The sequence below is a fragment of the Aspergillus luchuensis genome, chromosome 7 (genome assembly GCF_016861625.1).
Source record: "Aspergillus luchuensis IFO 4308 DNA, chromosome 7, nearly complete sequence".
NCBI lineage: Eukaryota > Fungi > Ascomycota > Eurotiomycetes > Eurotiales > Aspergillaceae > Aspergillus > Aspergillus luchuensis.
In genome coordinates, this window is record NC_054855.1 from 2,754,489 (window position 1) to 2,768,149 (window position 13,661).

The window sequence follows — 13,661 nt, forward strand, 5'->3', positions numbered from 1 at the left end:
AGAGAGATCCGGTGTTGCTGTGTAGCATCGCTCACCCTCACATTCCTGACATATATCTACAAACTTCTCATACTTATCCATATCAGACCTGTCTGTTCTTTCAGTCAGCGCCTTAGCATTCGGTTTCGGTGACATGTATGTAGACCATGCAATTAATTAGCCTTATGCATAATAGCCATACATCACCTGTCAATCAATTATATGCAGCCTTATTCCTATAGGAATACTGTTACTAATGAATTGGATGCTCCAAACAAGCTAGGAAGTTGACATATGATGTATCTTCTTTTTCAAAAGTACGAAGTAACTATATATGATCCACCCGAGCCGGAAGATATGTAGATATAATTGTAAATAATTGATGATATTGGAAAAAAACATACATGAGACTCAATTCTTACCCAAGTCAACGAGAGTATTTTCTTCTCATAAATGCATAACATGACTAGTAAGACATCCATTCCACAGGGCTGAGATCTTATGCACAGTGCTTTCACGTCAATATATATTAGGTAAGTAGGCCTACCATCTAGTACTGTACTACATGGTAACCCAGCAGGTATTGGTATCACATCTTTATGATCATATCAACATGGAAATCACTCATACATCCCTCCCCATGATTGAACGTACAGTAAACATCCCGTCAAACGAGCAAACCACGAGTGTCAGCTTGTGAGCTTGTGGGCTTGTAGTGTATTTTTCTCACGGGCGACTTCACGGTTCAGAGAAGCAATATCATATATTTATCACATATGTATGGAATTCATACTCTTCTTCCCTCTGTCCGTAGTCATTGGCCAGGACTCGGTCTTCAGGGATTCGCCTTTGCGCATGGTTGTTACTGCAAATACTTGCCATGGCTTTGATATTAGCGGGTCCGACAAGGATCATAGTTCTTCAATTGATGCGGTGAGTTCCATGCGGCTCTCAAGATCTAGGCGAAAGGGCCACGGGGAGCCTTTTCGCAGGCTATCTAACCTGACGGATCATGTATGTGGCCTCGGGTCCAAGGAGGTACTTTGGTCTTTGTATTTTCGTAAATTCTGTGGGGATGAAGTTGATGTTCGCAAAAGTAGTAAAGCACTACCAGCTTAAAGGCTACCGAAAGCAGAGCGATCAGCAAGAAGTGTCGCATCCAGAGGTTAGAATCTAGAGGATATAATTTTGGGATTGAGGTTGGCGGTTGCGCCTTCAGATTCCTGCCATTGCGCAGTATATTATTCAGTCCTATTGTAATTCACCCGGCCTTTACTAGTGGTTGTGCAGGTGTTCTCTGCGCTCCAGAGAGGATGCATGGACATACAAACGTCAAATTAGTACAGAGCACAATGTTGGCCCTGCCTTCCAGAGCCTTCCGACATAATTGCCACGTTCTTCTCCTCTTCCACTACCCTCCTCCCTCTCGTCTCACATATCACTCATGTCTTCCTTCCATCTCACATGTCCTTTCGCATCAATCCGCCCCCCCTTATCGTCTTTCCTTCCGCCCAACCCTGATATTCCTTTTTAAGCCACCATCTTGAGCTCACAAAGGTAATGACACTGACTCACGCTTTCGGAAGCTGCTATTGCAAGGCGATGTCAGTACGAAGTTAATAATAGAAAATATCCCCACTCACTCAGCTCACTCGACTCATCTCGCTCTCTTCCCTCTCTCCACTATCTAACGTCCCCCTGAGCGCCTATAAAACTCTCGTATCGTATTCATCAAGGCGATATGGAAAGAAGGAGAATATCCTATAGCAATGGTTAGTGTATATCGGAAACTAAAGGTCCTTTCATCTCACAGGTTGATACCATATACGCCGAGTACCGTCAGCTAATTCGCCAAGTCTAGTATGAAAGGATGAAACGATATCCTACAGCAAAAATCGGTATATATAAGAGACGTAGGGTCCTTTCGCCTCACAGATTGATGCCGTATATGCTGAAACTCGGCAAACCCGTCAAGTCGATGCGGTTAGTCCTAGACAAACGGCCAGCATTGATCAAAATGAAGGGACCCTCCCACCCACCCGCCACACCCACCCTGTAACCCATCCGAGCCCCCTCTTCTCTCCCCTATCCTCCTCTTCTTCCACATCCCGACTTCACTTTCAGCTCAACAAAACCCACCCGTTCCTCACCGCCCTCTCCGTCCTCCTATTCCCCGTCTTCCACCACCTCCGCTCCCTCCGCCGCTCCCCCTCTCTCTCCCCATCCACCTCTTCCTCATTCTGACCCATTTCCACGTCACGCCTCTGTGATGGGGGCATTGCACGTAGCTTCCTGATGTGGTGGCGCTTGATCCATAGCTCCAGATGGAGCCTCACCGCAAAGGAAGCGACGCTGCAAATCATGACCACGAAGAACGCGAGGAACAGCCACCAAGCGTGGCTGGGGTCCAGCTTCTGCCAAAACGAGAGTGTAGCGTTGGCATCTAATGCCTCTGCCATAATGACTATCTAAAAAAGAAAGACAAAAAAGCTATCTAAAAGTGAGTGTGGGGGTAATGAACGAGTGGATAAAAGTGATATCGCAAAAGGTGACTTAATGCTGTGTGAAACGAGCGTTGTCAAACGAGCAACTGAATTGAAGAAGAGTGAGAGAGGAAGAGAAGGAAAGAGGGGGGATTCGACGTCTAAGAAGATGTTATGGCTGCCGTCGAGCAAGTCATTGATATTTGAGGAAGGTACGGTCTGTAAATGGAAAGCACCCTAGGATACTACCCAAGTACCTGCCAACCTAGCGGCACAGAGTCAGCAGGGAAGGCACGCAAAACCGAAGGGAAAGGTATACTAGAATACGTCACTTAATAAACTTACTGTTGTATGACTACGCTTTACTTTGCTGTGCTGTTTAGCTGTGATCAGCTATGGCGACGACCTTCCGACGTCGTAGCGTGCGCTCTTCGTGGTTTACATGTGTCTACAGCGAGTTTGAGAAATTCGACGGCGTTCTGGGCCATACATATTCTTTGCTCCAGAGGGTGAAGTACCTGCATGGCTAGCATATACACTGCAGGCTCGGTCAGGCATACCTCTGTGAGTTGTATTGGATTCACTCAAATACCTAGGAACACATAGCAGGGAGAGCAGGATGGGGAGTATAGAACCCCCAGAATTGAATACAGCAAGCACACTCCGCCGTGCAATGACTATGCACCTTGATGCTTACCTTTCCCGAGTCCCTGAACCTTGGCCGTTGATATTCCAACAGAACCTCCTCGCAGCATCCACAGGTACGGCTACAGCAACCCCCCCGATCAGCACACTTCATCCGGCCTTCAACCCATTTAAACGTCCGGCCAGCGTCGTTTCGACGTCAGCGTGGAACCATAGCATATAAGGCCCACCAACTCCTGCTATCCGAGAGCTTTTGGCTTATTGCCTCCAAGCGAGCCCGATTCTTACAAAGCTCTTCGCGCAGCTTGGCCAGATCTCGTTCGAGATTCTCTGGGAACTGGCTCGAGTAGGACGGTGGGACATCTGCTGCCTGCGTCGCTTCATGGCAAGCACTGCACATCTCCTCCTGATACTGGCACTGCTTGCACCGTCGTCGCCGGAATTGCTGTTGCTGTTGGTGCGCCCCCGCCATCTGTTTCTCATTCTCTAGACGACGCTGGCGCTGTAGAATGGCAAATCCCAGCGCTTCCTCATCATTGTACTCGGTTATCCATTTCTTGACTGGATCTTTTGGAGTGCCATCGCCAATTTGATCTCTAATCTCCTCAAGGCGTTTTTTGTAGTAGTATTCGCATCTGGGCTCTCCCCGAAGCCAGGACCAGAATCGCATCTTGGATGGTGAGGGTGATCAGTGATGAGTGGTGAGTGGTGATGAGGATGATGGTTGTGAGAGACCAGCAGAAATAATCTGAGAACACAGCAGATATTTAAAGCTACTACACTTGATGATGATGATGTAGTAATGACTGGGAATATGATGCGCACAGAGGTCATATATTAGCACATAGACTTATTTACTGACGAGTGAACAATTACAATGCGCTAATCTTTACCACCATAATATTTTGTAAGGTAACTTCTTGTATTGACATTGGCATGATTAGATAAAGTGGGTTGCGTTATTCTTGACATAGCTAATTTTATGCTTCAGCAAGTTCATTCCACGAGTGCTACAGACAGAATTAGTGATTCAAAAAAGTCTTGGAATCCTTCTTCGCTGCTGTCATCAGCCGACACCGACACTAAAATGTACCCTTTCTGGTGCTGACTGCACCCCGATCTGGGATGTTTGCTAACAATGATTGAGGACGTATGATATCATATACGCAAAGAAACGATGTTTTAGGACTTGGACAATTGGGAATTTGTTGCTATCCCATCTGATGCTACATACAGAGGCAGAACAAGAATGCAAGAGCAGAACGCAGGGGGAGAGAATGATGCTTGATGCTTCCTCAAGGGGAAGGTGTCCGTTGCATCTGGAACAATTAAAGCCTTTGCATTCGATGGGCATTCTTATATTATAGGAGTGCTTGTCTCTAGGCAGGCCATCTGTACACCACTGACAATGGATGGACAACCCTGTATCCTTCCTTTATGCCCTTCAACGGTCACGTGTTTACCGAATGTTTAACGTTAGTGAAAAGGATGTCCTCCGTCTAGCTAGTCTTAAATGTCTCTGCCTTCGTTAATACTAGGTATATCTATTCTTCGCCAGAAGGAAGGAGCCAGTGCATTGAGAAGCTCGATGAAGGCTGCATTAACAGGACCTTCATCAGTTCATTTTATCTCCCACAACATATGCAGAGTTTTCCGTAGCATTAGCACCAGCTTGAGAAAAGGACCCAGTTAGTCACTGTGACTACCTGATATGTAGCATGTCCGATTGCATATCTGCCCAAGATTGTAGCAGATTTCTCGCCTGGGTGTTCAGGAAAAATCAGACGAGATGCCAAACGCGGCATTGACCACGAGATCTTGCTTCTACATTCAATCCCGACACTAGGTTGGGCCATGCGCTTAGACTTTTGCTTACAATCTTGTAGGCCATAGCCTCTGGTCCACCCGGCTTGGACATTCGATCGTGCAGGTGAAACTGTGTCATGTGCAAAATTTTGCATGCTATACCATAGAGTTCCCTTTCGTCCGATTGGGACGCATAGCTTTCCCTTTGGAGCACATAGCAGCCTGTCATATATGATCTTATTTGTTGAATTATCCGCTATCTTGTCACCCATATGGCATAGATCGAGACCATTAAAGATATGTCGAAATGTGTTTTTCCATGCCCAAACAGCAATGAATGTCACGGTTTGACCTAGATGTTCTTCTCTTCCCTAACGGCAAGGAGTGGATTATTATATCCGGGACTTTCTTATTTCCCTTCTTCACGATACATGACTTGTAGTCACCGAAGAATATATACTCTCTTATCCTGCCGTGCAAAAGTTTCTTTACCCCACCCATGGCCTGTCCTATGAGCTGGGTAAACCAACCCTGTACCCCATGCTCATCACCAACAAAAAGCCTGCTCATAGGTCAGGCTATGGGAGAGTACCAACAGTGGCTCCTGGACGTTGACGACAGACGTTGTCCATTGGCATGAGATGGTGTTGTTCCACCTCTTGCATGAAGTTAGGCCACTGTTCCATTTTGGCATTGAGTAGATTTTGATAGGAAATGCAAGAAGAGTCCTCGTATCAAGCTTATTTCCGCCGGCCGGAAGGACAATCTTCTCTCTCCTATCCTACTATCCTCATTTTACGTGTCTGAAAATGCATAGCCGCTGGGAAAGGGGCATAAAATTAAGGGCCTGGCGGTGTTGTGGTATGGGCATTTTATCCCTAAGGACGTTGCAAATCGCGATCACGAAGATCACGAGGAACAGCCACAGGAAGTGGCTGGGATCTAACTTCTGCCAAAATATAAGTTTGGCGTCAATATCGATGGCTTTAGTTTTCTCTTCAAAAATGAAATCAGAAAAAGCTCTATAATAGACGAGGTGGGAGAATGAACAGGACATATCAGCGTGGATGATAAGTCGTGTTTACCAGATTGAGTGTCTTGTGGTAACTGAACCCTGACGCAATTCTCTTCTGTTCAGGTGTCCAGAGATGATATAGAATGGGATTTATAATATGTTATTATAAAGAGATATTCCACCGTTTTCCTTTGGAATGAAACCATTATCATTCATTATAACCAACGTGGTCTGAGGATCGTAGTAGGATGAGTAAGATAGTAAGATATCCCAATATCCTGCAATGACTTATCGCAAAAAAGTGGAAGTTCGAATTGCTTGTCAGGGCCAGTCGATATCAGTGTAAGGAAATTACCATAGTAATGATGGCTAGACCTCAACTCTCTACCAAGTCCATGTATCATCCGGTGTCATCGAATGGTCGCTATCCGTGGCAGGACGGGTCAAATCCCAGAAATACCAGGATCTCGGAGCCCATGGTTTCTTCTCAACGCCTTCGTACGCTAAAAACCACCCAACGAAGTAACTAGATTAAAGCCACACTGGTCAGTATGAAAAATGAAAGAAGCAGACGAAGCCATTTCTAGTTGACTTACAGGGTTGAGGTCTGGGCGTGCCATACGAGATTCTGACCGCACCCAGGAGCAGGGTCGAATCCCCAGTCATACAGCTTCATTCGGCCTTCCTTGAACTTCTCGCGGATGGCGTCTCTCTCAGATCGCTCCAGTGTCCAGAAGACCTTGGAACCACAAGGATCTCCGAGCTGGATCCCCGGCACTATCTCCCACACAATGTACATCAGGAAGCCGCCTGGCACGGAACCACTTTCGTCTTGCTTGGCCACTCGTTCTTCTAAGAGACGCGGTACAATGAGAGGTCGCTTCTTCGGAAGTGACCTGTACACCTTTAGCTCAACTGGACACCACGAAGTATTAGCTTGCCGAGCTCGCATCCTGGCCGACTCGGCTTCCGTGCCCCCGTTCATTATCTGCTTATAGATGCGCATATACGCCTTGGTGCGCGAACCTTTCTTCTCAACAAGAAGGCGTATGGCTGTCCAAGCTGGCCCAACCCTAGCGAGGTAGTCATCGTGGTCGTGTTGGAAGGTGTGCTCGCTGATAGCCTCCTGGACGACCCATTCGTTATTTAGCTTTATCTTTGATCCTGGACCAATTTCTTCCTGGGAGAACCACTTTGAACGCATTGTTGCTTTCGACTTATTGCAAGGCATGATCGAAAAGACCTTTCGAATTATGAATTTGCTTTTCGCGATGGAAACTCAGTCTCTGCAACATGTTATCTGTGGGACAGACTATAAGCATTTGTTAGACTTGAAACGATGCATTACCTAATTGTGATACAGCCCTTCGGAAACTTAACCCAGGCGACAAAGTAGTAAAGTTGAAATGGTATCGGCTCATCAGTATCTGCCGAAAGCCCCTAGTGGCCGTGCAAGTTCCGACGGTAGGCCATAATGACATAGTAATAGTAAGTTTACTATGTCACTTCCATAGCCGAGATCGAGTTATGAGCTTATTTATCATTAGCCCCTCTTCCCAATCAAGGCAGCTTGGCAGCGGAGGGGATATCCGCCCAAAAGTGTTCATCATCAATCGCTGGAGTATATTTCTCAGCCGATAGGAGATGGGGTAACATCATTCTCCTTAGCGAGAATATGCTTGCTTCGAAATTCACGGCTGCAGAGAATCATTTCGGCCACACAATTTATACAGACCGGCTGCCAAAATTTTAGCTCTTGCCCGCTCTGCATGCCCTTCATTCGGGGGTTCGCCTGATCAACAAAACCCAGGTTCACGCAGGCCTCCTCATGATTATCGAATTGATATTCTTGGGCATCCAGCCACTTCTCATGCACCAAGATCCTCTTGTAATCCTCTAATGTCGGTTGTATGAGCAGGTCATTTGAATCCGTACTGCTGTCAAAAGACCACTGGAGATTCTCTGCGATCTGATATGCGCTTGACTCGAAAGCGCAGTTGTCCAGCATTCCTGAGATATCCACTGCTCTCTTGGCCTGCTTGCGTTGTCTCGGTGTAGTATCACCAGCATCTTCTACCGCTGAAGCAGATATACAGTGCCATCCTTCTCTCTAAGGTGTTGGGTGATTTTGAAGGCATTGTAGCTTCATAGCGGACCTTTCACATGTGTTGGGTCTACTTACCGATTTTCCGGATTATCAGTTTCCTTTTCCTTGTGACATCAGTATTTCGGTGGATGGCATTCCTGGTGTTCTCCTTCCAACAAACTACGAGTTGTAGCGGCAACTCCAGCTTGCCTCACCCGTAACATTGCGATTGAAGACGGGAGGATGAGATACAAGGGATAATGGGGCGCATCACTTCTGAGTTTGTAGCTCAACTTGATGTGCAGTACATTTCAGTTGCTGCTAGTATCAGAAACGGTAGGGATAGTATATATATGCCTTGCCGTTGTCTGATCAGTGACAATCACTTAAGGGTTATATTTCCCCCTATCTGATATTTCGTGCATAGTAGAAGCCAGAGACAGAAGGCCTAGATGAGACCATTCCGTCTGCTACCGAAATAATAGGCAGGCTTGCCTTAATCGTTAGATGTGCAAACAATGACCATGAAATCAACAGACGTGACTATTCATGGATTAGTATAAAGGCCGGGGGGATTATCAGCTCCGATCTTATTAGTGGACCCAATCGGCAGCGCAGAGCCCTGCGTTCGGCGGATCATAAGTCGCTGCAGTATTTTCCTCAGGCGATAGGAAATGGTATTCGTGTCCTGTACCTCCTTACTAAGGATGTGCTTGGTCTGACTGCAGAGCAACCGCTCGTCCTCTGTTCCGGGAGGGGCCTCAACAATCTGGCGTACACGGCTGCTGGTATAGTATAGTTTGAATCAGAAAACTTACTATTGCATCTGGATCATGGAACGCGTGCATGTTACTGCGTATTCTGGGATCAGTGAAATGGGAACAACGTTGGACCACCATGGCCTAGTGGTGATAGTGTAACATTGCGATGTAGATTTGCCAGTCCTCTCCTTTCACCATTATGGTATTCTCGGTGGAAATAGCATAGGCTATTACTGTTAGCATGTTTCTTCTGATTTAAGTTAGAAAGGTATTACAGACACACTTCTTCAGTTCTTCGTCTCTCCACTGGTTGTCATGTGCCACAATGTCCCAGAGTTCACTAGGAAATTTGATAGTAGCAACATTCTTGTCTTCCTTGCTCAGCTCTGCATGTGGGCTGATATTGTCCTCTGGAAGTTCATAATTCACGAGGTGTTCTCTTGCTTCGCTTGACCACTTGAATGTTATAGGACTGATTGTTCTCCATGACTTGAATTATCTCCAGTATTTTCAAATATGAGTGGTTTTCGCAATGTCCAGCTTTCTACCTAGAGACAATGGGAAAGTGTGGACAATCTCGACTTTGATTGGATTTACCCCCTTTTATATGAAAAGCATAGCTTATTTTTCTGTCCGTAGGACTGGTTCTCCCCTATGTTTCTGAAGGGATATATTATCGGGGTCATTTGCCAAACTTTGGGCAGCAGATATGGACCTCTACCAGACCTCCAGTTCGCAATATATAGTATCATTAGTAAACAACATTGACACAGTGACCGGCACTCGTGCCTTAACTAGGCTTGGAGATTTCGATATATCTTGTGGCTTTGGAATGTGTCCAACTCTAGTGGAAAGATGCAGTCCGATAGAAGACGTTGAATTGAGAGACGTATGGTCGGTCTCATACCTCCTGTCCATAATCATAAGATTGTAATTTTTTTTTCGAAGCTATAAATCTAATGAAGCATACAGATGTTCAGTATTTCTAGTATGATCATGTTCCCAACCTCTTCAAGATCCTTAATTGTTTATGTAATAGATGCAGCAAGGCCAGGAAGATCAGGGTGTTGGAAGAAGAGAAGAAGAAGTTTCGGGGGAAAAGGAGGGCATTTATATACCTGTTCCAGTACGGTGAATCTTCAGGCAGAGGTGATAGGGCTTCATTCCCACCCCTGCCTGATGATACTGTTCTACCAGTTCATGTTGCTATTCATATATATACCTTCACTACCTCTATCACTATCTTCCTTCACTCTGCATGAGATGGGAAATGGGAATGCCTGGGATCGAGTTGCGTTGAATGCGAAAAGCCCCGACTCTAGTTAAAGAACGGGATTGATGTAGATGCACACGTCGGGATATCTGGTAAGACAGTTAGCTCAGTCGCTCTTCAAGGTCACTGCCCAGCAATAGGAGTTTGTAGCAGGCACAGCAGTAGAACAATGATCTAAGTCTAACAAGGTCTGATTATATACTGGCGGCTAGTCCCAAGTTCTAAGAGTATATGGCTGTATTCATCTCAATCCGCCTTATACTTCTCCAACACCTCGTCTCCTTCATCATCCGACTCTCCCAGTTCATTCAGAGCATCCAACGCAGCATCCAACTTCTTCCCATTCCCTAACTCATCTAAAACGAACAACAGATTCTTCGTCTTGACAATCGGCCCGTCTGTCGTCTTGACCAGCATTGAGAGAGGTCTCGGTGCCATTACTGATCTCTCCACCTGCAGATACAGGCCTATTCGTGACCCAGTGCCCGAGAGCGACGTAGAAGGCTGCGAGTCAGCCAACGCAAGCAGGCCATCACCCTCTTCTGCGGATATACCCTGCGGAGGCTCGTCAGAAACCCTATAAACCAGCGTCATTCGAAGCCCGAGAGGCATTTCCTCAGCGACGACGACCTCTCTGGCCTCGTGGTGAGAAGTTATGCTAGCTTTGCATTTTGTCCCGGAAGGGCCGGGACCGGAACCTGATGCTGGGCGAATTTGGATTTCCGTAGTACTAGGACCGGTTTGGTTCTCGAAAAGAAGGTTTTCTGGATCGTTTACTAATTGGGGCCAGAATATATGTGCTAGGGTAGAGTGGTTGTGGAGGATTTGTTGGACGTCTTCTAAGTTGAGGGTGGAGGGGATGTGGTAGTATGATGTCTTGGCGTGTTTGGTGGAATAGAAGACTGATGGGTTGTTAAAAACCGGAATACTTCTTATGACCCACCGAAGCTAATACATCGGGATGAGAGGGAGATCTGGGGGTGGATTGACTAACAGGAATTCATGGTGATGGCGGGGATGCCAGGTAACGGGGAATTTGGTCTAGCTTTGATTATGATATCAGGCTTCGGTCTCTATTTTTTTATTGTCGGCGGAAGAGTCGGAAGCATTTCGGATGTATGCGCTTAGATAGAGATGTATTTGGTGATTGCAGGTAATTGTTTAGAGATTGGAAAAGGGTATAGTAATGGGAAAGATGATGGAACAACGTTCCGTGGGACAGACGGCGGAAATGCAGTGACAGGCGGCTCTAACCGACTCGAGGAGTCCCTGCCAAGAGGAGGGGGGAGAAGCACATGAAGAAAGAGTATGCAGTGAACCGTAGCAATGCAGACGACGAAGAGACGGTGACGGATTTCACTAGTCCGGTGGGTCTAAAAACTTTCCACTTTAGCCTGGAATCGTCACATTTCTTACAGACGTGCCGCGTATACAACAGTCGCAAATCTCTCACTTTGATCTCACCTGCGGCTCTAATTTTAGGGAAAAACCTTCAGATATTTACATGGTGCGGGTCCAGTCGACCTTCCGCATCGATATCAGTGACCTCCCAGTGGATGTCTGTCTTAAGCATAATGCCATCGCCATCATATAATGCATCTTGGCTCTCTCCTAGCCGGCTTTCGCTCATGCGTCGGTGGGAGACTGCGCGGAATGGCGCGCTGAATCTCTTCGCATTGCTCTGTCCTGAGTAGGTTGGATTATGCGCGTAGGACGGGCCCAGCATTCGTGGGAGGTAGCGCTTCACAAAAACATATAATGCTGGAGTGGAGCCGCAGAATATGGCTACCGAAATGATCCATCAGTGCTAGATCTGACATGTCAGGGAAATGAAGAGGCACGTACCGACGTAGGCTTCGATGCCACACCAATTAAGCGAGGCAGCCAGCACGTATGTTTCATCTGGATTGTTGGCTAGTTGCAAGACGGTGTTGTATCTCACGCAAGCAGCTGGATTGGTTAGTCGGGAAATGGTTCTAGAAGAAAAGAAAGAAAAAGAAAATATGGTAGTGGAAAGGAGGGGGAAAAGCGGGAGAGGAAAGCAAAGAAAGAGAGAGCGAGAACGAGTGGAAGGAGTGAGACCAAAGAGTGAGTGGAAAGAGAAACATCAATGACATGAACGGACAACGTACCAGCTATAGACAAAAGGCCTACACTAAAAACCCCCAATACTGCGATCTTCTTTCGCTGCAAGATGATGATCAGTAGGTAGCAAAAGAGTAGGGAAGAGTATCTTTGTACTTACCAAAGAGATACGAACACGCCATAGCATCGGAATGGGAACAGCCCAGATGAGAATATCCATGACGATGACGAGGATGCCATTAACTTCATAGAACTTCTGCTGGGACGCCGTTGACATGCAATGTCCTGACTTGGCCGAATTCCAAAACTTAGAGGGTGGTATGCAGGAAATTGTATCAACGAAGAAGCTTGAGATCGATACTCCCAGAACTATGAAGATAACGGAGTACACAAGCCATAGCATGAAACGTCGTGTTTCAAGCCGGAGATAGAACCATAGGAGAGATAGCTTGATGAAACACAATCCCAGCACGTAGAGGAGGCGTGTAGCCCATATACACTGATTATAGTCAGCAGGGCATACACTTCCTAGTCCTGGGGTTATGACCTGGGAGCTGCTACCACCACACCGGACAGGCTGCCTCCATATACCAGTCTTCTCTCATGCCACTCCTTTATGCCTAATGTAGAAGGCAAGGCTTGTTTTCTGTAGATACAGAAACACTTCACCTTCCCATCTATTTCAGATCCTGCTGGGGTCCCGATCTAGCAGGCGATTGACCAATATGATGCCTGAGACGCCATGTAGATGCCTTAGGCAACAAATTCTCGCACAGACGGCGACATACATAAAGTGACAGGTAGAGTAGGTGGAGGGTGTGGCATAAGCGAAGGCTAGTATGTGGAGGCAGCCTGGTGTGGCGGTAGTGTATCCCTATAACTTGCCTTGAACATAGGAATTCGATCTTCGATAGGAACGTCTGAATCTTATTTTCACATTAGAAGGGGTAAATGCAAGAGAACCAGTCAACGGCGTACAGTGTTTGCCAACGCCATAATATGCGGCTGCCACAGTCAATAAGTCAATTACATAACTCTTTACGTGTTTGGACCTACCCACAATCGATGCGATGGAGAGACCGTAGGTTAAGATCTGATTGAAATGGTCAACACCTCATGGAGCATTGGGCCGTCGCTGTATGCTTACAGTTCCGATTACCATAAGGACTGCATGTCGGTTAGCGAATATGGGAGGACATGGGTACGGTATTCGGCTCACCGTCATCAGCTCCCCACGCGCGCAGCAAAAGTGTCCTGACATAGACGCGAAGGGCAATTACGGCCGAGGTAAATGCCATAAAAGCTACCCCAATCCCAAGCACCGTCGTTTGCTGCCCCGTGAAGGACGTACCCTTTTCCAGCGATCGCGGCAGCATCTCGAGACCTTGCAACGACAGCCAGTGCTCAAGAAGCCTCTCTCGCGATCGGAGTGCGACATTTCCTTATATCATATGTCGGCTTAGACCAACTTTGGAGCAAGAGAAGCGGCCCATTACATTCGCCTAACTAACCAGGGTCATGCCGGTAG

General features: G+C 46.7%; 6 protein-coding genes across 6 annotated transcripts; all 6 read right to left on the bottom strand.

The window, feature by feature from the left end:
- Positions 1-2,099: 2,099 nt before the first annotated feature.
- On the bottom strand, positions 2,100-2,438 carry AKAW2_70922A (uncharacterized protein; the record flags this gene model as incomplete). The annotated part of the gene is made up of 1 exon (XM_041683557.1): positions 2,100-2,438. The coding sequence occupies one exon, from the start codon at positions 2,436-2,438 to the stop codon at positions 2,100-2,102; it is 339 nt and encodes a 112-aa protein (XP_041547806.1).
- Positions 2,439-3,306: 868 nt separating this feature from the next.
- On the bottom strand, positions 3,307-3,777 carry AKAW2_70923A (uncharacterized protein; the record flags this gene model as incomplete). The annotated part of the gene is made up of 1 exon (XM_041683558.1): positions 3,307-3,777. One exon carries the CDS (start codon positions 3,775-3,777, stop codon positions 3,307-3,309), a length of 471 nt encoding a protein of 156 aa, XP_041547807.1.
- Positions 3,778-6,312: 2,535 nt separating this feature from the next.
- Positions 6,313-7,132, bottom strand: AKAW2_70924A (uncharacterized protein; the record flags this gene model as incomplete). Its single annotated transcript, XM_041683559.1, has 2 exons — positions 6,313-6,454; positions 6,525-7,132. The coding sequence occupies 2 exons, from the start codon at positions 7,130-7,132 to the stop codon at positions 6,313-6,315; spliced, it is 750 nt and encodes a 249-aa protein (XP_041547808.1).
- A 426-nt stretch (positions 7,133-7,558) lies between these two features.
- Positions 7,559-7,936, bottom strand: AKAW2_70925A (uncharacterized protein; the record flags this gene model as incomplete). The annotated part of the gene is made up of 1 exon (XM_041683560.1): positions 7,559-7,936. One exon carries the CDS (start codon positions 7,934-7,936, stop codon positions 7,559-7,561), a length of 378 nt encoding a protein of 125 aa, XP_041547809.1.
- A 2,358-nt stretch (positions 7,937-10,294) lies between these two features.
- AKAW2_70926A (uncharacterized protein) lies at positions 10,295-11,052 on the bottom strand (the record flags this gene model as incomplete). Its single annotated transcript, XM_041683561.1, has 2 exons — positions 10,295-10,950; positions 11,043-11,052. 2 exons carry the CDS (start codon positions 11,050-11,052, stop codon positions 10,295-10,297), a joined length of 666 nt encoding a protein of 221 aa, XP_041547810.1.
- A 488-nt stretch (positions 11,053-11,540) lies between these two features.
- On the bottom strand, positions 11,541-13,509 carry AKAW2_70927A (uncharacterized protein; the record flags this gene model as incomplete). Its single annotated transcript, XM_041683562.1, has 9 exons — positions 11,541-11,833; positions 11,894-11,998; positions 12,181-12,235; positions 12,294-12,632; positions 13,019-13,059; positions 13,112-13,138; positions 13,190-13,226; positions 13,281-13,300; positions 13,353-13,509. 9 exons carry the CDS (start codon positions 13,507-13,509, stop codon positions 11,541-11,543), a joined length of 1,074 nt encoding a protein of 357 aa, XP_041547811.1.
- Positions 13,510-13,661: the final 152 nt, after the last annotated feature.